The 26939-nt window shown below is 41.3% G+C and overlaps 3 protein-coding genes across 5 annotated transcripts in view; 1 reads left to right on the forward strand and 2 right to left on the reverse strand.

The window, feature by feature from the left end:
* The window catches only part of LOC147012595 (protein transport protein Sec16A-like), a 146504-nt gene extending 133066 nt beyond the window's left edge, over positions 1-13438 (reverse strand). For both annotated transcript variants that reach the window (XM_085853620.1, XM_085853615.1), the window contains exon 1: positions 13301-13438. In XM_085853620.1, coding sequence (XP_085709746.1) covers positions 13301-13335 — 35 coding nt within the window. In that variant the 5' untranslated portion in view covers positions 13336-13438. The remainder of the gene's footprint in view (positions 1-13300) is intronic.
* Positions 7772-13294, reverse strand: LOC147012596 (uncharacterized). The gene is made up of 3 exons (XM_085853623.1): positions 9279-13294; positions 8971-9183; positions 7772-8875 (listed from the first exon to the last, which is right to left on the reverse strand). Exons 1-3 carry the CDS (start codon positions 9369-9371, stop codon positions 8492-8494), a joined length of 690 nt encoding a protein of 229 aa, XP_085709749.1. The 5' UTR covers positions 9372-13294; the 3' UTR covers positions 7772-8491.
* A 99-nt stretch (positions 13439-13537) lies between the features above and the next one.
* LOC147012597 (F-box/WD repeat-containing protein 5-like) overlaps positions 13538-26939 on the forward strand; it is a 34795-nt gene continuing 21393 nt past the window's right edge. For both annotated transcript variants that reach the window (XR_015051008.1, XM_085853621.1), the window contains exons 1-3: positions 13538-13815; positions 19038-19195; positions 19511-19679. Coding sequence is in view for 1 of the 2 variants with exons in the window: in XM_085853621.1 (XP_085709747.1) it covers positions 13632-13815; positions 19038-19195; positions 19511-19679 (511 nt within the window). In the remaining variant the exon portion in view is untranslated. The remainder of the gene's footprint in view (positions 13816-19037; positions 19196-19510; positions 19680-26939) is intronic.

Below are 26939 nucleotides of genomic sequence, written 5' to 3' on the forward strand. Positions count from 1 at the left end.
GGTACAACAAAATATTCACATTGTAAGAGTGAGTTAAGGAAATTAAAATTTGGTGGTCTTGGGATATTAGAAACTAATCCAGAAGGAACGAGACAAATTATTAAACATCTGAGCGGAGTGAAGATTTTATCATTCGGTTTTGATGTTGATGAAGAAACTCAACGCAAACGTATGAAAAGCAGAGATGCAAGTATTAGTGAAGAAGAAATTACAACTCGCATTAATGTTCATCAAGAATTTGATGAAATATTTAAAGAAAAGGATTTTTTGAACACATCTACTTGAATGATGAAGAAAAGGAAAATTTCCCTGTTGATCTTTACAATTCATTAAATGATATTTTCCAATAAATAAATGGATGCAAAAGAAAGAGCAAGAAGATTTAAGGAACATCAAAAGTTGGTTTCAAAAGTTGTAAAACAACAAGAAGACAAAAAGAAGAAACGCAGACAGAAACTAACGGGCGAAGAAGCATTTGAAAGAAAACAAGATAAATTTTTTAAACCACTTTTAAAAACTTCCCAAGAAAAAATGAAAGATGTTTCCACAGTTCCCACAGTAGAATATACTCCTAAAAAACTTCAAATGTTAAAAGATTTTGATCAAATGACGGCTGAAGAATTAGAGCATTTCTGAGAATTAGAATACGATGATGAAGGTTTATTTCAACAACTGGAAGAGATTAATCGACCCCCTGATTATATTGTGAATGCTCTTCAAAACAATGAATATTCAGCGGATTCAAAAACCAAACCAGGACTCATTCCAACAGAACAACCAGCAATATTTCATCTTGTTCAAGAAAAGGTATTGATATTTAATGATGAATTAAGGTTCTTGGGTTCTGCTCAACCCCCTGTTAAACTAACTCAGAGATTAATGTTTCTTCTCACAAAAGATGGAAGACAAGGTTCAACTGTGAGGGATGAATCAAAGTATATTGATAAACCATTGGATATGAAAAATAATGATGATAGAGTATATATTGATCTGCTGAACACTCTAAATTATAGGGTTAGTATTTCTGGTAAAAGTAGGAAAAATGAGAAGGAGAAACACATTATTCAGGCTTTAAGTATCCTTGGTTCAGGTATTAGTTTTCTTCCAAATGACCCATCGCAATTAGTTAATAGACTGTTATTGTTGTTAGGTAGTAAGAAGGCTGAAAATAACAATTGTTTTAATTAAGCATCAGCCATTTTAGACCAGTTGATGAACATGAAAATAATTAATAAATCTCAATATAAAGACATTTTATCTCATATTAAATAAGATGAGAAGCACAATCCTGAGTTTTAATTTCACAACAAGCGACCACACATCTTCATTTCCATACCCACTACAACTTGACCCAACAAAAGAATATGAGGCATCTTTATTGTCCATGGAAACTTATAATACCTTATTTAATATAACTGATAAAAATGACAAGTTTAGTTATAATCCTGGAAGTGGATACAAAACGATAACAGTCTCACCCGGAGCATATGAGATTTCTCAAATATCTTCCGAAATTGCTCGTCTTATGAAAGAACAGGGTGATGAACCAAAAAATATTGTTATAGACATTCAAAAACATACTTCAAAATCAACGATTAAAGTTAAAAATAACTACAAGGTTGATTTCACAATTGATAATTCATTTAGAGAGTTATTGGGTTTCTCCTCAAAAAAGATTGAAACTAATGGGACGTTTTACAGTGATAATGTCATTCAAATATCCTCAGGAATAAATTCGGTGTTAATTCACTGTGATTTGATTGATGGTGCTTATAATGATGGAATAAAAACAAATGCAATATTTTCATTCAGCGCATACTCAACCCAAATTGGTTATAAATTCAATATGGAACCCAAAAATTTGGTTTCTCTCCCTTGTTTCAGGAAAAACCATACACAGAGTAAATTTTAGGATAACCGACCAAGATAATCGTATGATTTCTTTTAATGGAGAAGTTATATCCATCAGAATTCACCTACGTGAAGTTTTCCAATAAATAAATATGATGGTTATTGTGAAGAAACACGAGTTGGGAAAATATAAAATAATTACAGGGGATAGGATGTTCCTTTCCCCATACTACAAGGGTGAAGGTATGTATCTTGGTAGAGGATACTATAAACCTAAGAGACAAAGGGGTGTTGGAAATCAATTTAGAGGAGATGGGATAATTGATACTCTAATGGGTATTGGTTCAACTATTCTTAAACATAAAGATCTAATTGGTTCAACTGCTTCTGCTGTGGGAAATGTAGCAGGTGCTGTAAAGAGCATAAAAGATGCCCAGAAGGAATCGCATAAATTACAAGCAATAAAAGAAATAAAGAAAGGCAAAACTCAGTTGTCCCCCCAAGAATGACAGAAAATAATTTGAATACTTGGATCAGGGTTTCAAAAGTTTTAACATCTTTTTTCCTAAATAAATACACGTATGGAAGCAATTAATAGTATCTATGATTTGGATGATACTATTATTATCTCAAACTCCACTAAAAAAGATTACTTCAAGGTAAATGCAATAACTGGAACAGACTGGAATACGAATGGTACAAAAAGTTTTGAAATAAATAATCAACAAACCTATTTGAATCTATCTGAAAGTTTCTTGTTGTGTAAATTTAAATTCACTAAGGCTGGGAATAACACAAACGCTACACTTGTAAATGATTTCTCCTGGAAAATGTTTGATAGTGTGCGTTTGTATATTGGAACACAAGAAGTTGAAGTGGTTGATTATGTCTCTGCTGTATCTGAAATGATGAAACTTACACTCTATACATTCAGTGATAGAATGGGAAATGGGTCTATCAAAGGTTTTATTCCTGATATGTCAACGGGAACAAACACAGACCCTGGATATACTCAAAGCAAAGGAGCGTATAATGATGATACAAAAGCAGTAAATAGTTTTACTGTGGCAGTTCCTCTTAAAGGTATATTTGGATTTTGTGATCATGATAAAGTTCTGTATGATTGCTTTTTGGTGTTGGTAATGCTTTTGGTGATCAGAATAAATTTGTAATTGAGGAAATGAGTTGGTATATCAGTGAATATACTCCTAATCTTAAAACAGAAGAGATGTTGAATAGAAGACTTAACTCAAAGAAACCACTCAGTGTATCATACCTCAAAAAAAGATGTCAACACGTTAAACTCAATCAAACCACTTACACATGGAATTTGGGTGTTCTGGAAGGAAAGCCACGATATCTGTGGATCATTTTTAAAAAGCCAGATGGTGTTACTGCGACTGATAAGAATAATGCATTGAGTGATAATGCGAAGGTGAAACAACTTCGCGTTTCTCTAGATGGAACATTTTATCCATGAGATAGATTGGAAATTAATTGGGAAAAAAAATGATTTTGCTGAAGCATACAAGTCTTACCAAAAGGTGTGTGAAAGTAATGGAAATAAAGAACCTATTTTGGATATGACAGCATTTAAAAGTTTGTATACAATCTATGCGTTTGACCTGAGCGCTCAAAAGGAAACTATAAAGTCTAATCGAGTGGATACTTCCCTATACATTGAAAGAGGAGAGAGTGAAGAAGTTGATACATATTGTTTGCTTTTGGAAGAAACAGAATTGCAGATTAATGCAGATAATGGTGTGATGATTAGTCTCACATAATTTTTTGTTAAATAAATGAGTGGCAAAGTACCAACTGGGGTATTTGTTAATCAAAATCAATCTTCATCAACTATCATCTTGTGTTCAAAATCAAAAGCCTTGTACGATTAACGTTAATACAATTCAGAGAAAAGGAGCAGTAAGAATTGATGTTTTGCTCACAAGAGAACAGGTTAAAATCTTGAATGACACTGGCTCATTTAAAATTAAAATGACAAAACCAATGTTGAAAAAATATTCAATAAGAGAGACAAGTGGAGGATTTCTCCCATTTCTAATTCCTTTATTTGCTGGTTTAAGTGCGGTTGGAGCATTGACGGGTGGTATTTCAACAGTGGTGAAAACTGCCAACGAAAGGAAGGCTCAACTCCAGGCTCAAAAAGAATTGGAAAGACATAACAAATAGTTGGAGAAACAAATTAGTGGAAGTGGTATAATTGTAGATTTTGCTGAAAAACTTGAATGTCTGCCTGATAAAGCGAGATTGTTAGTTGGAGATATGCTTTCTTCTATTGCACAAGCAGGTGTAAAATTAACTAAAAGGGGTAATGGATTATATATTTCTAATAAATAAATGAGCATTGATGAGTGGTTTAAAGAATTTGGAAAGAATACAACATCAAATTTACAACTTGTCAAATATTGTAAGAAATTAAAAATTCATAATGTGGTTATTTGTATGAGAGATGAATTAACAAATGTGCCAAAACATACAAAGAATATTATTATGAACTTAGAAGATAATAATGGGAATGGTTCTCATTGGGTTTGTATTTTTAATAGTCAAGACAAATATTATTTTGATAGTTTTGGTCTTCCACCACCTGTTGAAGTCATAGAATTCTTACAGAATGGTGTTTATCAAACATTTCAAGTCCAAGAATTAAATTCCAAGTGTTGTGGTCAATTATGTCTATATGTGTTATTTCAACTCAACAAAAATAAAATTTTTTATGATATTATTTTTAATCTAATATAAATGACTTATGTTGGTAAAGATGGTTCTATCTTTGGTGTATCCCAAGAACTGGATATTGATTTATCAAATTATTACATAAAGGCACAGGCTGAACGACATAAATATAATATAACCAAAAATATTAACATGAAAAATGCTTATAAAATAAAAAATTATCCAAGCCCGACTGACGCGAATGACTTGGTGAGATTAAGCGATTTATCACAATATATTTCCTTCAATCAAACGGCCGTGTATTCCAAAGATACAGAAGTGTTGATATAATTGGTCATTTAAAATTGACCTCGAAGACCTGGAACAATTAAATGAGTCTCGTAAGGAAGAATATTTTCCACTTGGTATCGAGAATGAGTTTTGTGGGGCCACGATAAGTAAACAACAAACAAAATAATTTAATAAGTGTAAATATAATAATGGTTTTGCCCTTGTTTATATCATGAAAACAGAAAAAACAGGATTATATCTAATAAGTAAGGAAATACAAAATTATTTAACTATGGGAAGATGGGGAGGTGTTTCGTGCCATAATATTATTCTAACATATATTTCTAATACATAAATGGCAGCAAGAAGGCTTCAAGAAAATTATCATTTCTGTGTCCAAGCATACCTTCAAGAAAAGGGTATTCGGTATTTTAATAAATATGTTCTACAACATAAGAATGAGGTATTTTCAATAAAAGATTGGCATTATGCTGATGTTGATAAACCGACAACTTTAGATTTAATTAGAATGTTAAATAATGAAAAAATGGTAAAGTTAAGAAAAGGTAAGGCTCTTTTAGAAATTCAAAAGAAATTTTATTGGTTTCCTGTTGTAAAAAAAAAATATTTTGGATACAGGAATAACAAGAAATCCTGATGAATATATGTATGATATTCTATGGGGTGTAAGCGATTCAAGGATAATAAGGGATGAGGAAGGAGTTGAAGAAGAGAAGGAAGAGGAGGAAAAGGAGAAGAGCGAGAAGGAGGAGAGGGAGAAGAAAGAATAGGAGGAAAAAGAGAAGAGAGAGGAGGAGAGGGAGAAGAGAGAGAAGGAGGAAAAAAAGAAGAGAGAGAAGGAGGAGAGGGAGAAGAGAGAGAAGGAGAGGGAGGAGAGGGAGGAAAGAGCGAGACTAAATAAATATGAAAATATGAAAACCGATGAGATTAAAAAAAGATTGGGGGTATTACAGAAAATAACTCAACCCACCGAGGAGGAAAAGAAAGAATTGACAAGTCTATTTGCAATATTTTCAACAAGACTATTGACATCGACAAGATATTCATTTTAATTCAAGTTTTTCATTTTTTTTTTCTTAAATAAATGGAGGAGAGAGTGAAGGCATTTCTAAGGATTCTTTATGTTTTAAAAATTAAGATTCAAATGTGCATGTTGGAAACTAAAAAGGTTTTTGCACTCTGCAGGAATTTTTCACATAAATAAATGAGTTATTGTCTCAAATGTAAAAAGAAAACTAATACTAAAAATATTTCATATATTAAAAGTAAAAATAACAGGGTTATACAAAAAGGTATATGTTCGGTGTGTGGTTCAAAAAAAAATCAATTTATCTCCAAACACAAACTAGGAGGAGATATACAAAAGTTTTTATCAGGAAGTAAATTTACAACTACTGGAATACCAGGGGAATTACATCTTCCAGGGTATTCTTTCTGTGGTCCAGGCACAAACTTGGATAAAAGATTAGATGAGGCAGACAATCCTAAATCATGGAGTGAACCCATCAATAGAGTTGATGAAGTGTGCATGAGACATGATATTGATTATGGGAATACCACAACTTTGGAAGAAAAGCATGAAGCCGATAGAGAAATGTTGTATAATTTGTCTCTGATACAAAATCCAAACTTGAGAGAAAAAGTTGATCGTTTCATTGTGAAGAAGATGATCAGTGCTAAATTGAAACTTGGACTTGGAAATTCAAAAAACTTATAGGCTCTAATGATGTCATTAAGACTGAAGAGCAAGTAGCTGATGAATTACAGAAACCAATATTCACAAAGTTTCGTAGAAGGAAAGTTTATTCCAAGGAAGTTGATTATATCTGGTCTGCTGATTTGATTGAACTCAATAATGATAAGGGGTACAAGTATGCTTTAACCGTTATTGATTTGAGGAGTAGATACACATGGGTTGTCCCTTTAAAAAACAAAACAGGAAATACTCTTATGTTCACCTTTCAACAGATATTTAATAAAAGTAAGAAAAAACCTAAAAAATTGTGGACTGATGAGGGTAGAGAGTTTTACAACAAGACATTTATGAATTTTCTAAAAAATAACAGTATTACATTATACAGTACCTTTAATGAAGGGAAGGCAGTTGTTGTTGAACGTTTTAATCATACCTTAAAAGAGAGACTATATAAAAAATTCACACAACTCGGTTCACAACAATGGTCATCTTTTATTCAGGATATTTTGAATAAGTATAATGACACGATTCACACGTCAACAAATATGAAACCATCAGAAACATTTACAAAATTAAAATATGAAAAAGAGATTAATGACAGAAAACCTAAGTTCAAAGTTGGTAATATCGTAAGAATATATAGGTGGAAATCTCATTTTGAAAAGGGTTATACTAAACGATGGAAATCGATGGATAGGTGGAAATCTCATTTTGAAAAGGGTTATACTAAACGATGGACGAACGAACTTTTTAAAATTGTTTATGTAATAGATACGGTTCCTTGGACTAATAAGATATATGATTTGGCAGGGGAAGAGATTTTAGGTTCATTTTATTCACAGGAATTACAAAAGACAAAACTAAGCAGATAATACCCATGGGAGCAATGGGTTGTCCCTTCACTCCCTCCTACTATACACCTTTGTGGACACTAGAGGGCCAAGTCCGAGGTGTATAACATTATATAATGTGTGTCAAGGGGGGACGTTCTTAGATCCGTGAACCCCAAACACAGAATCCTCAACTGAATAGTCGAGGCTTAACTTTTATTTGTTGGTGTGTGTGTGTGTGTGTGTGCAATGGGAGCAATGGGTTGGCGCTTCACTCCCTCCTACTATACACCGTTGTGGACACTTGAGGGCCAAGTCCGAGGTGTAGAACAGTATATAATTTGTCAAGGGGGACGTTCTTAGATCTGTGAACCCCAAACACAGAATCCTCAACTGAATAGTCAAGGCTTAACTTTTTTTGTTGATGTGTGTGTGTGAGTGTGTGTGTGTGTGTGTGTGTGTGTGTGTGTGTGTGTGTGTCCCAACCCTCACATTCAAAATCTCAACCCCAACCCTCACATTCAAAATCTCAACCCCAACTCAATCCTCGCCCAACACAATGTCTTTTTCAAAATGAGATTTCCACCTATATATATATATATTTTTTACGTTTTTTTTTTTTTCTCTTCTTCCAATTCTGTCTTTTCAGGCTTTCAGGTTTGATGACGTAGAAAGGGGGAGTAAGCCTGCACTTTCTTCCCAGAACTTTCTTGATCTTGCTCCCATCAAGCACCATCCGACAAAGAACTACATCGATAGGTTTAGATCCCAAAGAGTGATCGCAACTCCAAAAGTCTCAAAAATATAAATAAATAAAATAATAATAAATAAATAAATAAATAAATAAAAGTCTCCAAAAAAGTTTCAAGTCTCCAAAATAAACCCAACTTTCCAAGTCTTCAAGGTATAACCACATTCCCGTTGAGTTTCCAAGATATGTATCACACTGTGAGTTATCAAGCCAGAAACAACATTTCAAGTCTTCAAAATAAAACCAACTTACAAAGTCTCTAAAGGATAACTCATTTCCTGATTTTTTCAAAATTTGTGAGGTCTCTGAGGTAGGTTTCATATTTAAAACCACCAAGGATAACTCATTTACTAATTTTTTCAAAATTTGTGAGTCTCAAAGGTAGGCCCCATATTTAGAACCATCTTGGCAGAACCCTTTTCCTGAGTCTCCAAGGTAGTTATTTAAACCATCAAGGCAGAACTCATTTACTGATTTTTTCAAAATTTGTGAGTCTCCAAGGTAAAACTTGTATTCTGGCTCATCAACGTATAACTTGTTCAGTGGGTATTGTCTTGATAACTCACAATGAGTACTATTGCTGTAAAACTCTTTTTCAGGATTTTGCTGGTCTCCAAGGTATAACTCTTTGGTTGGGTCATCAAGGACGAACTCGTTCTGTGGGTCTTGGTCGCTCACAAGGTCTTCAACCAAGCCAACAATTTCGCCCCAAGTTGTGGCAAGATTGGTATTTTCATATTGCATTTCAGATACAATTTCCTGTGAGAGAAAATAATAATGTATTAATTAAGTTATTTAATTATTAAATGAGTCGATGTTTAAAAGGAACTAAAAATAGGAAAATAAAATCTTACCTCAATGGATAAGAGGTTTGAATCCAGTTCATCAACTTGAAGGTTTAGTTCCATACAAGTAGTCAATCTCCAAGGAACCCCAAAGTCATCCCACTCAAGGTCTTGCTCGTTCTGTGGGTCTTGGTCGCTCACAAGGTCTTCAACCAAGCCAACAATTTCGCCCCAAGTTGTGGCAAAATCGGTATTTTCATATTGCATTTCAGATATAATTTCCTGTGAGAGAAAATAATAATGTATTAATTAAGTTATTTAATTATTAAACGAGTTGATGTTTAAAAGGAACTAAAAATAGGAAAATAAAATCTTACCTCAATGGATAAGAGGTTTGAATCCAGTTCATCAACTTGAAGGTTTAGTTCCATACAAGTCGGAGAGTTCCAGGCAAGCACACAGCACACCATCGCCAGCAAAAAAATGTTTAAAATGGAGCCTGGGCTTGAGGCTTTTATAGGGAAAGACTGGTGGGTGTGGTTTCCTTTGGAAATTCCCTGGGCAAGCCCAGGCAAGCCTTCGTTGGGAAATTTTTCAAAACCATAACATGCTGGAATTTTCTAGTGATTTCTTTGTGAGTCAGAGATGAACTGTAAATGATGTAAGAGTAGGCGGGGCTTAGCAAAAGTAGGCGGGGCTTAGGAAAAGTGGGCGTGGCATATAAAAATACCTCATGGAAAGTGGGCGGGGCTTAGTAAAAGCGGGCGGGGCTTTAAAAAGTGGGCGGGGCTTATAAAATTCCACAGAGAAGTGGGCGGGGCTTAGAGGAAAGTGGGCGTGGCTTATGGAATACCTCGTGAAAGTGGGCGGGGCTTAAAGAAAAGTGGGCAGGGCTTTAAAAAATTCCATTTGAAAGTGGGCGGGGCTTACGAAAAGTGAGCGTGGCTTAACAAAAAATAACCTGTGGCTCAGGAGGTGGTCAAACAAGAGCATTAAGAGAAGTTTATCATTTCGTAATGGCACAAAAGGGGTATCTTAAAAAATATAAAGATTCAAATGTTTTGTTTTTCAATATTTTAGATGGGGATTATTGTGCAAAGAAAATTAAACTATTGAAGGAATTTGAGAATGAACAAATCTTTATAGGTTCAATGAGTGAGCTAAACAATATGCATTGGTTATTTGATAAAGAGTGTCCCGAGGCTTAGACGTTTCAGATATTTCTTTAGAATCACCTTTAACAAATCACATTACTACTTTGCTACTTGAACAAATCTTTATCTTATTGCATGGGTTATTTGAAAAAAAGTGTCCCCAGGTTAAAAGGGGAGACAAATAAATATGCCTTGGAATAAAAAGGGGGTTTATTTTTAGGGAAAAAATATGAATCGCTGAAAATCCCCCATTCATTTACATGGGGAAAAGTGAGCCAGAATCAGTATATTCACCCTACTAACCACCCAAATTACCACCTGGATAACCAGCCGTAAAACAACCCGGATAACCACCCAGATAACCACCCTGTTAACCACCCGGATAACCACCCGAATAACCACCGGAATAAACACCCGTATAACCACTTAAATAACCATCCGGATAACCACCCGAATAACCACCCGGATAACCAACCGTATAACCACCCAGATAACCACCCGAATAAGCACCCGGATACCCACCCGGATAACCACCCGAATAACCATCTGAATAACCACCGGAATAACCACCCATATAACCACCCGGATAACCACCCGTATAACCACCCCAATAACCACCCGGATAACCACACGGATAACCACCCGGATAACCACCCGCAATACCATCCGCATAACCACCCGAATAACCACCCAAATAACTCCCCGTATAACCACCCGGATCACTACCCGTATAACCACCCGAATAACAACCCAAATAACTACCCGTATAACCACCCAAATAACCACCCGAATAACCACCCGAATAACTACACGTATAATCACCCGAATAACCACGCGAATAACCACCCGAATAACTACACATATAACCACCCGGATCACTACCCGTATAACCACCCGAATAACAACCCAAATAACTACCCGTATAACCACCCAAATAACCACCCGAATAACCACCTGAATAACTACACGTATAATCACCTGAATAACCACGTGAATAACTACCCGTATAACCACCCGGGTAACCACCCGAATAACTACCCGTATAATCACCCGGATAACTACCCGTATAACCACCCGTATAACCACCCGGATAACTACCCGTATAACCACCCGTATAACCACCCGGATAACCACGCAAATAACCACCCGGATAACCACCCGCAATACCACCCGAATAACCACCCGAATAACCACCCAAATAACTCCCCGTATAACCACCCGGATCACTATCCGTATAACCACCCGAATAACAACCCAAATAACTACCCGTATAACCACCCAAATAACCACCGAATAACCACCCAAATAACCACCCGAATAACTACACGTATAATCACCCGAATAACCACGCGAATAACCACCCGAATAACCACCCGAATAACTACACGTATAACCACCCAAATAACCACCCGGATAACTACACGTATAATCACCTGAATAACCACGCGAATAACTACCCGTATAACCACCCGGATAACCACCCGTATAATCACCCGGATAACTACCCGTATAACCACCCGTATAACCACCCGGATAACTACCCGTATAACCACCCGGATAACCACTCCAATAACTACCCGTATAACCACCCGGATAACTGCCCGTATAACCACCCGGATAACCACCCGGATAACCACCCGAATAACTACCCGTATAACCACCCGGAAAACTACCCGTATAACCACCCGTATAACCACCCGGATAACCACCCGAATAACTACCCGTATAACCACCCGGATAACCACCTGTATAACCACCCGAATAACCACCTGGATAACCACGTGGATAACCACCCGAATAACTACCCGTATAACCACCCGGATAACTACCCGTATAACCACCCGGATAACCATCCGAATAACTACCCGTATAATCACCCGGATAACTACCCGTATAACCACCCGTATAACCACCCGGATAACTACCCGTATAACCACCCATATAACCACCCGGATAACCACGCAAATAACCACCCAGATAACCACCCGAATAACCACCCGCAATACCACCCGAATAACCACCCGAATAACCACCCAAATAACTCCCCGTATAACCACCCGGATCACTATCCGTATAACCACCCGAATAACAACCCAAATAACTACCCGTATAACCACCCAAATAACCACCGAATAACCACCCAAATAACCACCCGAATAACTACACGTATAATCACCCGAATAACCACGCGAATAACCACCCGAATAACCACCCGAATAACTACACGTATAACCACCCAAATAACCACCCGGATAACTACACGTATAATCACCTGAATAACCACGCGAATAACTACCCGTATAACCACCCGGATAACCACCTGAATAACTACCCGTATAATCACCCGGATAACTACCCGTATAACCACCCGTATAACCACCCGGATAACTACCCGTATAACCACCCGGATAACCACCCCAATAACTACCCGTATAACCACCCGGATAACTGCCCGTATAACCACCCGGATAACCACCCGAATAACTACCCGTATAACCACCCGGAAAACTACCCGTATAACCACCCGTATAACCACCCGTATAACCACCCGAATAACTACCCGTATAACCACCCGTATAACCACCTGTATAACCACCCGAATAACCACCTGGATAACCACGTGGATAACCACCCGAATAACTACCCGTATAACCACCCGGATAACTATCCGTATAACCACCCGGATAACCATCCGAATAACTACCCGTATAACCACCCGGATAACTACCCGTATAACCACCCGAATAACCACCCGGATAACTACCCGTATAACCACCCGGATAACTACCCGTATAACCACCCGGATAACTACCCGTATAACCACCCGGATAACTACCCGTATAACCACCCGGATAACTACCCGTATACCCACCCGGATAACTACCCGTATAACCACCTGTTTAACCACCCGGATAACCACATAGATATCGTTTTCCCTTTCTTGTTGTATTTTCGCAGTTGGTAGTTGGTTTGGTAAGATTCCCACTCATTGGCCAATGAACCTGCACACAATGGGCTGCTCTTTTTGAGACACCGTTGACGTGTCGAACGTGCATTCAAGACAGTCGATCGTTAGGACGGCGTGCTCCGCGATGCAGCCCACCCTCCGCCTCTCGATGTTGTGGTTCGTTAAAATGAATGAGGTCACGTGTGACGGTCTACCTGGGGACTGTTGTCGGTGTTACTACATTCTGTGGTCCGGTCATTACAGGAACAAAGCACAGCATCGTGCTGTGGAACCTCACCTGCCATCCATCAGCCGTGCCACCTTCGCTGACATGGATAGGGAGGTCCCCGATCGAAGACCACACGTGATAAATGAGGGTTAATCCATATGGAGTAGCTTTTGTGGCGGAGTGACGTGTCGAAAGTGAGAGAAGGAATCGGCGGATTGTGTTTGGAGAGACCGGATCGGTACAGTGCACCTGTTTCCCAGCTCGGTACAGTGCACCTGTTTCCCAGCTCGGTACAGTGCACCTGTTTCCCAGCTCGGTACAGTGCACCTGTTTCCCAGCTCGGTACAGTGCACCTGTTTCCCAGCCGACCGTCCATTGTACGTACGAACGTCCTTCCGGCATGGAATGCCCGCGGTTGCCCGAGCCGGTGCTGCTGGAGCTGTTTTCGGCGCTCGGTGTGCGAGACCTGCTGGCGGCGGGGACGGTGTGCCGACAATGGTGCCAAGTATCCAACGATGACCTCCTCTGGAGAGATCTCTTCTACCGGCACTTCGGGGTTCCCCGATCGGTGTCACGACGGCCGGGTCAGGCGAGCCGAGCGGGCGGACACGTTTAATTAGCATGACGAGATCAAAGCTTGAGTCCACGTGGCGGACAATTCGCACACCTACCTGTCTACCTGTAAATACTCTCTGAGTAACATTCACATCCATGTGATGAAATCCTCCGGCACATAATGAACCGTCAACATGTTACAAACTCTCACGATCACCTCGTACTCCCTTTCCCCTCCAAGTTTTCTTCATAATATAATCCCCAATGTTGTCATTGTTCACGTTCTTTCTGTGCTTTAGATCGAAACCCTTTCCTCCTCACCCTCATTTCTTCCCTCCCCCCTTTCCCTCGCCCCCTCATTCCTTCCCTCCCCCTTTCCCTCGCCCCCTCATTCCTTCCCTCCCCCTTTCCCTCGCCCCTCATTCCTTCCCTCCCCCTTTCCCTCGCCCCCTCATTCCTTCCCTCCCCCTTTCCCTCGCCTCATTCCTTCCCTCGCCCCCTCATTTCTTCCCTCCCCCTTTCCCTCGCCCCCACCATCCCCGCTGCCCCCTTCCCCCTTTCCCTCTCCATCCTCCACCATCCCCGCTGCCCTCCTTCCCTCCCCTTTCCCTCTCCCCCCTCCACCATCCCCGCTGCCCCCTTCCCTCTCCCCCACCATCACCACTGCCCCCTTCCCTCTCCCCCACCATCCCTGCTGTCTCCCTTCCCTCTCTCCCACTGTCCCCTCCCCCACCCCCACTGTCCCCTCCCCACCCCCACTGTCCCCTCCCCCCAATCCCCGCTGTCCCCCTTCCCTCTCTCCCCCATCCCCACTGTCCCCCATCCCCACTGCCCCCCTTCCCTCAGGGGACAGGGAGTATCTTTGGTGGAGCTAATTGGTATGCTGAAGTAACTATCAGGATGCTTCAATCACAAGATGAGACAATAAGTCATGGACTTCGACCCCCCCCCACCTCCCCCTTTGCCACAGAAAGTGAACTCTTGTCGTGAAAGAGGAAAACATCTACAGTTGATGTTGTTAATGTGTCATTTTGCTTTGGACAGAACAGGTTGTTCCTGACATTGATTACACTGCGTACGGTTTTGGCTCCACGAGCATGTTACCTGCAGGGTGATTGTGTCACCCTCCTCCCCACACCCTCCAACAGTGACAAGTACGCTCTTAGGACACACACACACACACACACACACACACACACACACACACACACACACACACACACACACACACACACACACACACACACACACACACACACACACACACACACACACACACACACACACTTTCCCATTGTTTTCATGGACAGTTGTTAATATTGTCCATGTCCAGCTTGAGCCACCAAAGGTTATCGTAAAGCATCGAGTGTTGATGATAAACTGAGTGCTTTCATGGCACTTGTATCGTCACATCCAAAAAGGCATGAAAGCTTCGAGGGAACAGATCGCACAATCGGACCGATCACAGAGCAGCACAGCAACATCACAGTTCACCAGGTACCATTGTTCATCCTGATTTGAGCATCGATTTTCCAAGGGTCAAGACCTCTGTGTAAGCACTAAATGACCGGTGTCACTGGACTTGGCAGCATGGAGGATCTCCATGTCTGCTTCCTCATGATTGACTATTAAGTTGGGAATAAGGGATTCCTTGATGCTGTTACCATCAGGTGTCATGATGTCACCATAATAATCTATGTTTGAGTAAAATAAACTGCATAACCATGTCATTGCTCTTTTGCACAAAGACCAGTTCTCCATGAGCCTCCACCACCGAAGGTGAAGGAGGTTGTTTTGACCCCTTTCTGTCTGTTTGTGCACAGGATATCTCAAGAAAGTTGTGGACAGATTCGGATGAAACTCGGCGGACGGGTTGGGTGTGTGGCCATGACGAATTTATTTGATTTTCGTGAAGATCTGAATCCTCATCTGGATAAGAGAATGATTTAATTTTAAAGTGATTCTTCACCATTGAGAGATCGGACCAAAAACGATACAGTCCTGTATAGCATCATATTTCAAACATGTCATGGGCCCGATATGTTCCCGTAGATCAGGTATTACATGGCGGAGGTACGCGCTCTACCGAGTGCCCTTCTCGTTCGAAGTATTTTTACCCTGCGCTTGCGAAGTGAAAAGTGGGGTTAAGCAATTGGTTCATTTCTGTCTGTCTCTGTCTGTCTCTGTCTGTCTGTCTGTCTGTCTGTCTGTCTGTGTACAGTCATCAGTTTAATATTGAGGAACAGCTACATTTCAATTGAATGTTGTACTTTGTAACACGAATCAGAAAACGAACCTGCAGTTCAGCAATAATTTGGCTCTGACTGAATTTGTCCCAATTGTGCACGCACACTGAAGAGCAGTGAGAGAATTATAATTCTCTCACTGCTCTTCAGTGTGCGTGCACAATTATTATTAACCTCCATCCATCTTCGAAGATGTTTTCACCCCTTTCTGTTTGTTATCTTGCCAAAACGAAGTTTTTGCAAGATATGTTAGCCAGCTTGTATGTTTTTTTTTTTGTTTGTTTGTTTATTTGTCTGTAATCACGTATAAAAAATTTTGCAGAGCACAGTTATCATTGGAAATTTTTGTAACTTCGCATATCAGAGGCCTATAGAGGTCCCTTTCAGCGCATAAAATTTTGAAGGTCAAGGTCAAAGGTCAAGGTCACTTTGTCGCAAATCATGGGAGTCGACGAAACCCTTATTTTTTGAGTAATTTTGATCGGATCGTCTTCAAACTTCATGGGAATATAGTTCATGGTCTGGCGCTCAGCTGATTAATTTTTGGTGGCGATTGGCCTTGACCTTCATGGTTAGCGCCTGAGGTCAAACATATTTGACCCCAAGGTCAAATTTTCAAGTTTTAGGAACCATATCGTGTAGTACCTCAAATTGAACATCTTGATGAGTGCTTTCTAGATATGTCAAGCTTGAGACATTATGACGTCATTTGGTGACGTTATGAGGCAAACATATTTTTCATGGTTACTCTGTAGAACGATTCTCATCGGAATCTCTCGTAGGCAGATATTCCTCAAGGAGTCGCTCCTGGTGGATAGCAGCTCTGTTCACCTCGGTGTGACCTTAAAGAAATCACACGTGGTCACCTTTTGGCAAGATACGGGTCACCCTGCGGGTGACATTGGTTTATTAATTTTTTTTTGTTTGTTTATTTGTGAACAGTATTACAGAAAAAACTCAACGGATTTCGACGAAACTTGGTGGGGGGGGTTAGGTATGGTCCAAGTATCATGCCATTAAATTTTGGACTTGGTCCTCCCCCCCCCCCAAAAAAATTCCCCCCCCCCAAAAATAGAGAATTTTTTTTTTTTTGCATTTCTACATGTTTTAAGTGATTTCCAACCCCCCCAAAAAATTGTTACCCCCCCCCAAAAAATAGAATTTTTTTTTGCATTTCTACATGTTTTAAGTGATTTCCAACCCCCCCCCAAAAAAATTGTTACCCCCCCAAAAAAAATAGACAATTTTTTTAATTGCATTTCTCCATGTTTTAAATGCTTTCCAACCCCCCAAAAATTGTTACCCCCCCCCAAAAAAATAGAGATTTTTTTGCATTTCTACATGTTTTAAGTGATTTCCAACCCCCCCCCAAAAAAAATAATTGTAAGAGAAAATTTTTTTTTTTGCATTTCTACATATTTTAAGTGATTTCCAACCCCCCCAAAAAAAATTGTTACCCCCCCCAAAAAAGAGATTTTTTTGCATTTCTACATGTTTTCAGTGATTTCCAACCCCCCCCCCCAAAAAAAATGTTGGAGAAAAGAACTATAACTCTGGCAGCACTGTTGACATCATATTTAATGAATAAGATATAAGGTTCACTTGAGTGACCCAGCAGTATTGGCGGCAGAGGTTTTGCACTCTCCCGAGTGCTCCCCCTCTAATTTTACTCTGTTGGCATTTGGAAATCATTCCAAATAGGACACTTGCTGTTTTTAAGGACTTGATAAAGGACACAAACATCAAGCACGAAAAACTAATGTACACATATCAAACTAGAAGGTCACTCGGTATATCCTTGTTTCTCAAGACAGTGCAGGGTAAAGTGTTCTATGAACTCTCGAGTTCCAGAAAGTTTTGGAATAAAACCCAAGAAGAGTATAATTGCCAAGTAGAAAATACAACATGACGATACCATATTTCATATGACTGAAAGGAGGAGCAGGACTGGAATCAAGGTCGATGGAGGTTCCAGGGATGAAAGAAAATGAGGTTTGGAGATGAGCTGTCAACCATGGTTAACCTATGGAAACAAGGAGTGGGTTGGATGATGAGTGTGATTCAGCAAACATGGCTGGAGTGAGATAGATGATTGAAAATACTGATGGTGCATGATGATAAGAGAGTTGACAAAATGTAAACTGAGGCCTGTGATGTGCCAGTGGAGGGAAAAGTGTTTGTCTTGAGCCTCAACTTCGTCCTTGGACATGCCAGTAATCCTCAGGGCTTTGTCCTCAGCAGCACCACCGAGTTCCGGGTGTGATTTTCTTGATGTAAAGTCTTGGTTCACGGGAGAGGGGAATTTAATGTGACTGAAATAAGAAATGTAACGTACCGACGGTGTGAAAACAGGTCGATGTAACAAGGAGGGAAACGAGTGATGAAATTAACGAGGAGAGATGAGCGTGGAGGAACATAGTAACCTGTGAGTCAGAGATCTTGCACAGGGAAGGTTAATGGCTTTAGTGTCGAAAAGATCACTGGAAGAGATTGTGATACAGGGGCCCCTGGCCTAAAATGGGAAGCCATGCTCCATGGAGGAGTCGAAGAGTACCAAGGAACGACCTTCCTCGACAGAGAATGCCGAGGCAGCAAATATCTCTCATGGTCAGCTTGGAAATTTGTTCTTCCTAACAGACATCATGGTTGATGGTGAAGGCACCGTGACATTTTGCAGTTCAAAACAACAATGCTTTGTGATAGCCTTTGGTGGCTCAAGCCAGACATGGACACTGTAAACAACCGTCCATGAAAACGATTTGAAGAACTATCTATACCATAAAAGGAGACGTGTGTGCGAGTTCCACCCATTGGTTGGACAGTTCACCTGACTCGAGTCGTAGCTGTGTTGGTATTAAATAAATAACGAGTATGGTTTTACATCGATGTATGTTGAGATTGTTTCACATGCTTTGTGTGAAAATATGAATCCAGATTTATTTGGTTTTTTTTTTTTGTGGTCCATTTCACTGAACGTCAGCCCTTACACGTGATCTGTGTTGCAGGTGCAGAGTCTTGGCAGGATGAGTTCCGCCGGCTTCATGAGGCTGTGCCTTGTGTGGAGGTGGTGCGGTTGCACGTGCATGTGGACGACGTGTTACACGTGACCTTCTCAGGAGATGGCCGACACTTTGCTTCGTGCGCCAAAGACTGCACCGTAAAGGTTAATAAGCAATTGTGGAAATAGAATTGGGGGAACCACATCTGGAGTTTGATTTGTTGTGACTTCAGGGTAAGAGTTCGGAGACAAAGTGATCAGATAATAATGAGTGGTGATGGTCGAAGGGTGTCGTGCATATGTGACTAATGGGGAGTTGAAATACCAGGAGAAGGAACTTGGTTATGTGAAATAGCTTTTGAAAATTGGTCCAGGTTTTAAAAATATCTTCAAAGGAATGAATTGGTCAAAAATTTTAACCTTTTTATTTACGTGTTGTTTTGAATGTTAATTTTGTTGGTGCCATTGACTGACTGGCAGATATGGGCATTGGGTACGGCTGTGACACTGCGACACAGTGTCTGCCTGCGCCCGCATGGATGGCAGTATGTGCGCCACTGCCAATTCAACGAGGATGACTCACTGTTGATGGTGTCCGGACCACTCTGCACGCCGCATGATGCAGGAGAGATCATCGTCTTGAGCATGGGTTGGTATTGCCATTTTGTCAAAAAGGCCTACCTTGTGACTTGTAGCGTCAGAACTTTATCCTGAGCCATTTAAGTGCAGTTATGAACCTGACAAAGCACCCTTTTCAAAATGGTGAGTATTCAATCCAGTAATGGATCATGAATGGGCTGGCAAAATTTGTTTCAAAAACAATGATTATGTCCAAGTATGTTTCATCTCTTGCCATTCTCACTTTCAGAAGAAAAGTTTAATGATAGTCTGAACTAGCAGGATATATATATATATATATATATATATATATATATATATATATATATATATATATATATATATATATATATATATATATATATATTCAACTTCGATGCTTTTTTAATACAAAATCTCGGTTCATGGAAGAGCGAGGTGAAAGAGAGGAGAAAAATCGATGTTCGAACAGTGGGACAGTGGCACAACAGGTGGATGCAACAGACAAGGGTGGACAAGAGATTGAGATTGAGGTTGAGATTGATTGGGGGATTAATCGTGTAATTGAAGACGATTCGAGGAGGTGGTGTACTGCCAACTTGAAGTGATGGAGGGAGGAAATGGGATTGAACTGACTCAGGAAAGTGGTTCCACAAGTAGGAGAAAGGTATAGAGGTGAGCAGTCAAATAGCATGGTTGAATTGAAAAGGTGTCAGTGTGCAGTTTCTACCAATTAAGTTTTGTTTTGGAATCCAATGTTCATCCATATGTCTGCTCACGTCTTGCCCAGAGTGGAGAAGAGGGTAGTTAAATGCACTAAGAAGAGCAGTGCTGGGAGATCATGATGTCAGATGAGGTGCAGGTTTGCAAGCAAGCCATGAAGGATGCAGGGAAGGGAAGAAGAGAAGTAGTAAGGAAGAGAAGATCCATCCATCCATTGGGACGATATTCTGTGCAGAACGTTGGTGCTGATTAAGCAGTCTCCTTGGCTATTGGGCACAATCCTGGATGGGTCGCCACTCCAACACAGTATACCAGCATGCTGGTACTCATTTTGCCGACCTCAGAAGGATGACAGGCAGAGTCAACCCCACCTGGTATTAATTCAACAGCCGAGTGGGATTTGAACTCGGGATCCTAGGACCCTAACCATTAAGCCAACACCAGGCATGAAGAGAAGATCTGAGTTTGGAAATGGGTCGTAAGTAGAGAGAGTGGATGGCACATTTTCAACCAGTGGTGAGCTGGTACTACGAAGCTGTGAGAGTCACATGAGCAGCGTTTAGAAAGGGGTTGACGAGTGGAAAAAGCTGGGGGGGGGTTATTTTGGGGGCTCGTTGCTCTTTCTTATTGGGAAGGAAGAGGGGATGAAGGGGAAAAAAGGGAGTTTAAGAGATGGGGTGATAATGATAAAAGGAAAATAGTGGGAGAGGAGTTTAATTTTTTTATACATGGATAGAAGTGTGCGTGCGTGTGTGCGTGCGCACGTGCACTTTATAATTATTTCAGTTTCATGCTTGGCAATCCAAATTATCATGTAGCTGGGAATTGTCCTTCATAAATGTTGTGTGTGTGTGTGTTTGTGTGTGTGTGTGTGTGTGTGTGTGTGTGTGTGTGTGTGTCTGTGAGTGTGGGTGTGTGTGTGTGTGTATGTGTGTGTGTGTGTGTGTGTGTGTGTGTGTGTGTGTGTGTGTGTGTGTGTGTGTGTATATATATATATATGAACATGAACTGTGCAAAGGTCTTCTGGCACCTTGAAAGTAAACATTTTTATTGTCACATTGACATATTTTGATGAAAAAGTGTTATAATGATCATGTTTTATTATAGAAACAAAAATATATTTAATTTTATACTCATACACACGCCAAAATGATTGTTTTTTAGGTGAGACATCTACGAACCTGCTCGTGACGGGTACCCCGCGAGTTTTACAATTTCAATATTTGGTGTGAACACCTTTTTTCATGCACAACAACACAGAACCGTTTTGGAATGTTTTCCTGCAATTTCTGGAGAAATTCCATTGGGAGTTTTTTTTTTTTCATACATTCTGCAATGTTTCCCAAAATTAAACTTTTGATTTTGGTTGTTTTTTATTATTCCTTCCTGTCAAAATCCTTCAAAAGACTTGGCCTAGCACATTTCTTTTCATTGATTTGTAATTTCTTTTTTTTGCAGGAAATATAAAGCCACACCATGCCCAACATATCAAACTCGATGATGCTCAACGTCATAGTTTTAGACCAAGAAGGCAATTCCCAGAGAGAAATATCCCATAAATAGGTATTTACAGATGTGGCATTTAAGCAACAATACAAAAGCAAAATAACACTGCAGAAGATAAAGATAGAAAACTCATTGGAAGACATCAAGGGTTCAACTTGACTCATCTGCTGTCAATAGGTCTCATCAAATGTGGTCTCCATGGGTGAGTTTCTGTCAAAACTCCCATTCTGCATAAAGGTAACAAAGGCAAGAGAGTGAAATATGTCCACGAACGTCGTTGGGATGCTAATCAGTGGGGAAAGGTACTTTGGAGTGACGAGTCAAAGTTTGAAATTTTTGGAACAAAGACATGTCAGGATGTCAGGAGGAGGGCTGGTGAGAAGTTTAAGGATATATGTTGATGTCTGACTGAAGCTTGGTGGAGGCTCAGTTCAGGGTTGTGGATGTATTTCTGTTGCTGGCATTGGTGATTTGGTGAGAATTGAAGAAATAATGAATTCCATCAAGTACAAGCAGTCCCTAAAATACCATGGTATCCTGTCAGGAAGGAGGATGATTGGCAACAACTTTGTTTTCCAATACCAAAGACTTTAAAAATGGTATGTGCTTCAAAGGGCGGAGGAGCTCCTTGTGAGCCAACTGCCATCCATATCTTGTGCCAACTGTGTCTGCGGATGTCCTCCTGCAGTTGGGTTACTTTGTTTCGGAGGTTTGTGGCAGGATTTGCACTCCGGCCACTGTAAAACCCTTCATTCCACAAAACCCACAAAGGCAAAGAAAACTGAAAACCCACTCCGAGGAAACACCGGTCAGGATTCGTCTCTCCTTGGGTGTCATATCCCTGGTCTCTGTATATGCTCCGACTGAGGCGAGTGATCTCACCGTGAAGGACGCATTCAATGCCGCACTCGAGTCTGTGGTTGATCATTGTCCCAGATGAGATACACTTCTAGTCTTGGGGGATTTCAATGCATCGACTGGAACTGATAGGGATGGTTATGAGACATGTGTTGGTCCCCGTGGGTCTGGAACTGTGAACCTGAATAGCACTAAGTTCCTTGACTTTGCAAGAAGTCATGGACTTAGGGTGGCTGGTTCATGGTTTCAGCGCCCACAAGCTCATTGCTGGACTTGGCATTCCAATGCTGGTGGTGTGGCAAAGGATATTGACCATGTGCTCGTTGACAGTCGCTGAAGGATGAACCAGAACTGCAGGGTCGACCAAAGTGCTCAGTTCCTCAATACTGACCAGATGCTTGTTGTAGCAACCCTGAAGTTGCAAGCTAAATCCAGGAGAATGGTACCATCCCAGCCTAGGCTGGATGTTGGCAAGCTCAAGGCTGAGAGGGTAGCTGAGGAGTTTGCGAACAGGCTGAGTGGGGATTTGGGGGGTCTGGGTACTTTGGGGGATCCTGAAGAGTTGTGGAGTGACTTCAAGACCACCGTCCTTGATGTTTCCGGTGGATTTTTGGAACTCATCATCGGGCGAAGAAGAATTTTCTCTCTCGAGTGACACTGGATACCATTGACCAGAGTCGCAGAGCCAGGCTAAATGACAGATCTGAGCTATTCAGGGAGTTGAGGCGTAAAACTGTACGTGTGTTGAGGGAGAACAAGAAGTCCTATATGCGAGGAATCTGTGGGGTGGAGCATCACCTTTAGTCAAGTGATTCTCATCCTGTTTACAGGGATTTCATACATTGCGTTCCTCCAAGCCCATCTCTTGGTGGACTGCAGTTGGAGCAGAGGGTGCTGGGCTCTTGACAGAGGAGTCTGAAGTGAAGGCCTGTTGGGCCAGTGACTGAGCGGCTGCACCAGGCTGATCCACCAGTTGTTGAGTTGGATGGCAGGGGTGTTGCTATCCCTATTGCTGACCCTCCAATCAAATGTGGTCCACCTTCGTTTGTCGAAATACAGACTCCGGTGAACCGGTTGAAATGGGGTAAAGATCCAGGGATCTGTGGCATCCATGCTGAACTTTTCAAGGCTGGTGGGAATGCTGCACTCGTGTCGTTGCATGCAGTTCGATGTTCTGCCTGGAACAAAGGCATCATCCCAACATATTGGAACAGGGGTTTTGTTGTCCCTCTCTGGAAAGAGAAGGGTGATCACCAGGACTGCAACAACTACCGAGGGGTGATGCTGCTCTCAGTGTTGGGCAAGGTCTTTGCTTGGATAATTAATGATAGGGTTTGCCATCATTTGCTTGAGCACCAGCTCCCATGGCACTCAAGCTTTACACCAAAGAGGTCAACAATTGACCGTATCTTTGCCCTTCAGGTCCCCACCGAACTCAGATGAGAGTTTTGGAAGGGGCTGCTTGTTGCCGATGTTGATCTCTGCAAAGCGTTCAATTTAGTGAATCGGGATGCCCTCTGGAGGACTGTTGGTCTTTGTGGGGTGCCACAGGCGTGGTGTTGGGTTGATAGTTATGGTGGTAGGCTTGGGATCCGAGGATACCGAGTTCAAATCCCCCTTTCTGTTGAATTAACACCAGGTGGGGTTCATTCTGCCTGTCATCCTTCCGAAGTTGGCAAAATTAGTGCCAGCTTGCTGGTATCCCATGTCGGAGAGGCGTCCCGTCCAGGATTGTGCCCAATAGCCAAGGAGACTGCTGAGGCAGCACAAACGCTCTGCACAGAGTATGGTCCCATTGGATGGATGGATGGATGGATGGGTGCCACCAAAACTGTTCAATCTGATGTCTGAACTATACTCTGGTACTGAGAGTGCTGTGAGATGTGGAGATACCATCTATGACTTATTTCCAGTTGTCACTGGAGTTCCTCAGGGGTGTGTACTTGCCCCCACACTTTTCAACACTTGTATGGACTGGATTCTGGGGAGGATGTCGGAGAGATCAAGCTGTGGTGAATCATTTGGGAATGTCAACATTTCTGACCTTGAGTTCGCAGATGATGCAGTCATCTTTGCAGAGACTCTGGATATCCTTTTGGGGGCTCTCGAGGTGCTGAATGAGTAGTCAGAGCCGCTGGGATTAGTTTCCTGGCTCAAAATTAAGATCCAGGCTTTAAATGACATCTTAGATGGTGATATCTTGTCTGTACCTGTTTGTGGTGATGATGTTGAGGTCACAGAGAGATTAACTTACATTGGCAGTGATATTCATGTCTGGTGGCTGTGAGCCAGAGGTCAGTAGACGGCTGGGTCAGGCCTGGGGAGTTATGGATTCACTGGATCATGGGATGTGGCGCTGCCGGTACCTGTGCGGGAAGACGAAAGTCCGAGTCTTCAGGTCCTTGTTGCTTCCAGTCTTGCTCTGCAGATGTGAGACTTGGACTCTGACCAGGGATCTGAGACAGAGACTTAATTCCTTTGGCACCAGGTCTCTTCGGAGCATCCTTGGCTATTGCTGGCCAGACTTTGTGTCCAACGAGTGGTTGCTGAGAAAGACTCAAATAATATTTGTTATCTGCATAGTGCGTTGGCGTCACCTGCGGCTGTACGGACAAGTGGCTCGTTTTCTTGACACTGATGCTGCTCATCAGATTTTCTCAGCGACAGAGCCTCGTGAGTGGAAAAGGCCAATGGGCCGACCACGTGCCCTGTGGTTGCAGCAGGTTCATCAGCATCTCAAGGATATGGGGATGGGCTGGGCATCTGCCTGGCAGATGGCCAGACGGAGGCCCCTGAAGTACGGATGGAAAGTGGACGCAGCGACACGCTGCTCCGGCACATGCTGCCATACTAGACTGGACCTGCTTCCTTGCTTGACATTCAGCATATAAAATAATTAGAGCACTGACAATCCCCATATGTTGGCATCAATGGGGACCAGGAAATTCCTTCTGAGGAAATGCCCCACTGAGTGCGATGAGAAAAGCTGCGCCATTTTTGTGGCGTTGCAGATACTCAGAGTACCCGAGGAAATGATGGCACTTCCCTCATGCTCAGTTATTTGCCTTCTTTAACAGGTTTGTGTGTTGTGTGTGCGTGCTTGTGTGCGCGCACATCAGCTTCCCTATGAGCCTCAGTTCGTGTAAAAAAAACCCACAAAAACATGACAACTCCATACACACTGCATGCAAATGTCATTAAAGTCAATTTCTAAAAAAGAAAAAAGCAGAGTTTGGAACTCTAGAACTATGAAATAAAAAAATGAATTATGGGAAACATTACCGAAAGCTTGAAACAAACTACCAATGGAATTTCTCCAAAAATTGCAGGAAATAATTTCAAAACTGATATCTGCTGTTATGCATGAAAAAGGTGGTTAGACTGTGCTGTTGGCCACGGTCATGGCGGCCTCGTGGGAACGTGCTGTTGGCCACGGTCATGGCGGCCTCGTGGGAACGTGCTGTTGGCCACGGTCATGGCGGCCTCGTGGGAACGTGCTGTTGGCCACGGTCATGGTCAATGTCATTTTTCAATAATCTGTATTGTTTGTTCATATTTAAGTGTTTGATCCTATGGTTGCCTTATAAACAAAAGATATTTTATTCAGTTTTCCTGAAAAATACCATATTTTATTCTTGCATTTAGTAAAAATTCAGCACTTATTCACAATTGGAAAATACAATTGTTTAATGAACTAAACATGGTCATTATAACACCGTTTGTTGAACAAAGGATGCGAATATGACAATAAAACTCTTTTTTTTGTGGTGGCCGAAGACGTTTGCACAGAACAGGATATAGAATGATGTATGACATTGCGATAGGGAACGTTGAGGGACTGGAGGTATTTGTGAGTAGGTGGGAGTACGACGCTGCTTGACGAATATTGCTTGTTATGGTTGGTCAGGGTGGAAAATGTAGGTTTCCGTTAACATCAATAACTGAGGAGTATAAGGTGGTGAGGGTGCGGGAGTCCATGACTGTGTGGGATTTGAGCGATCCACTGGTGAAGAATGCTCTCCCAGAGAAGAAGGCAAGTCGGAAGTGGAAGTTAACATCCGAGATGTATGAAATGGAGGAGTAGTTGCAGCAGCAGAATAAGGTGATCGGAATGGTGCAACACAGAAGCAGGATTTTGGGTGGGTGAAGTATGATCTATGGGGATGGAGACGCGTGAAGGAAAGAACGAAGATGGAGAGGAGATGTGTGAAAATGGTAGGACATG

The sequence above is a fragment of the Eptatretus burgeri genome, chromosome 14 (assembly GCF_056783735.1).
Source record: "Eptatretus burgeri isolate ZD-2024b chromosome 14, Ebu_testis_v1, whole genome shotgun sequence".
NCBI classification, from domain to species: domain Eukaryota; kingdom Metazoa; phylum Chordata; class Myxini; order Myxiniformes; family Myxinidae; genus Eptatretus; species Eptatretus burgeri.

Bases quoted from the DNA above. Each gene is read 5' to 3' on its own strand.
- LOC147012596 (XM_085853623.1), bottom strand. From the start codon at position 9,371: ATGGTGTGCTGTGTGCTTGCCTGGAACTCTCCGACTTGTATGGAACTA. The intron at 9,184-9,278 runs GTAAGATTTTAT...TTTCTCTCACAG, and splicing joins CAAACCTCTTATCCATTGAG to GAAATTATATCTGAAATGCA. The intron at 8,876-8,970 runs GTAAGATTTTAT...TTTCTCTCACAG, and splicing joins CAAACCTCTTATCCATTGAG to GAAATTGTATCTGAAATGCA.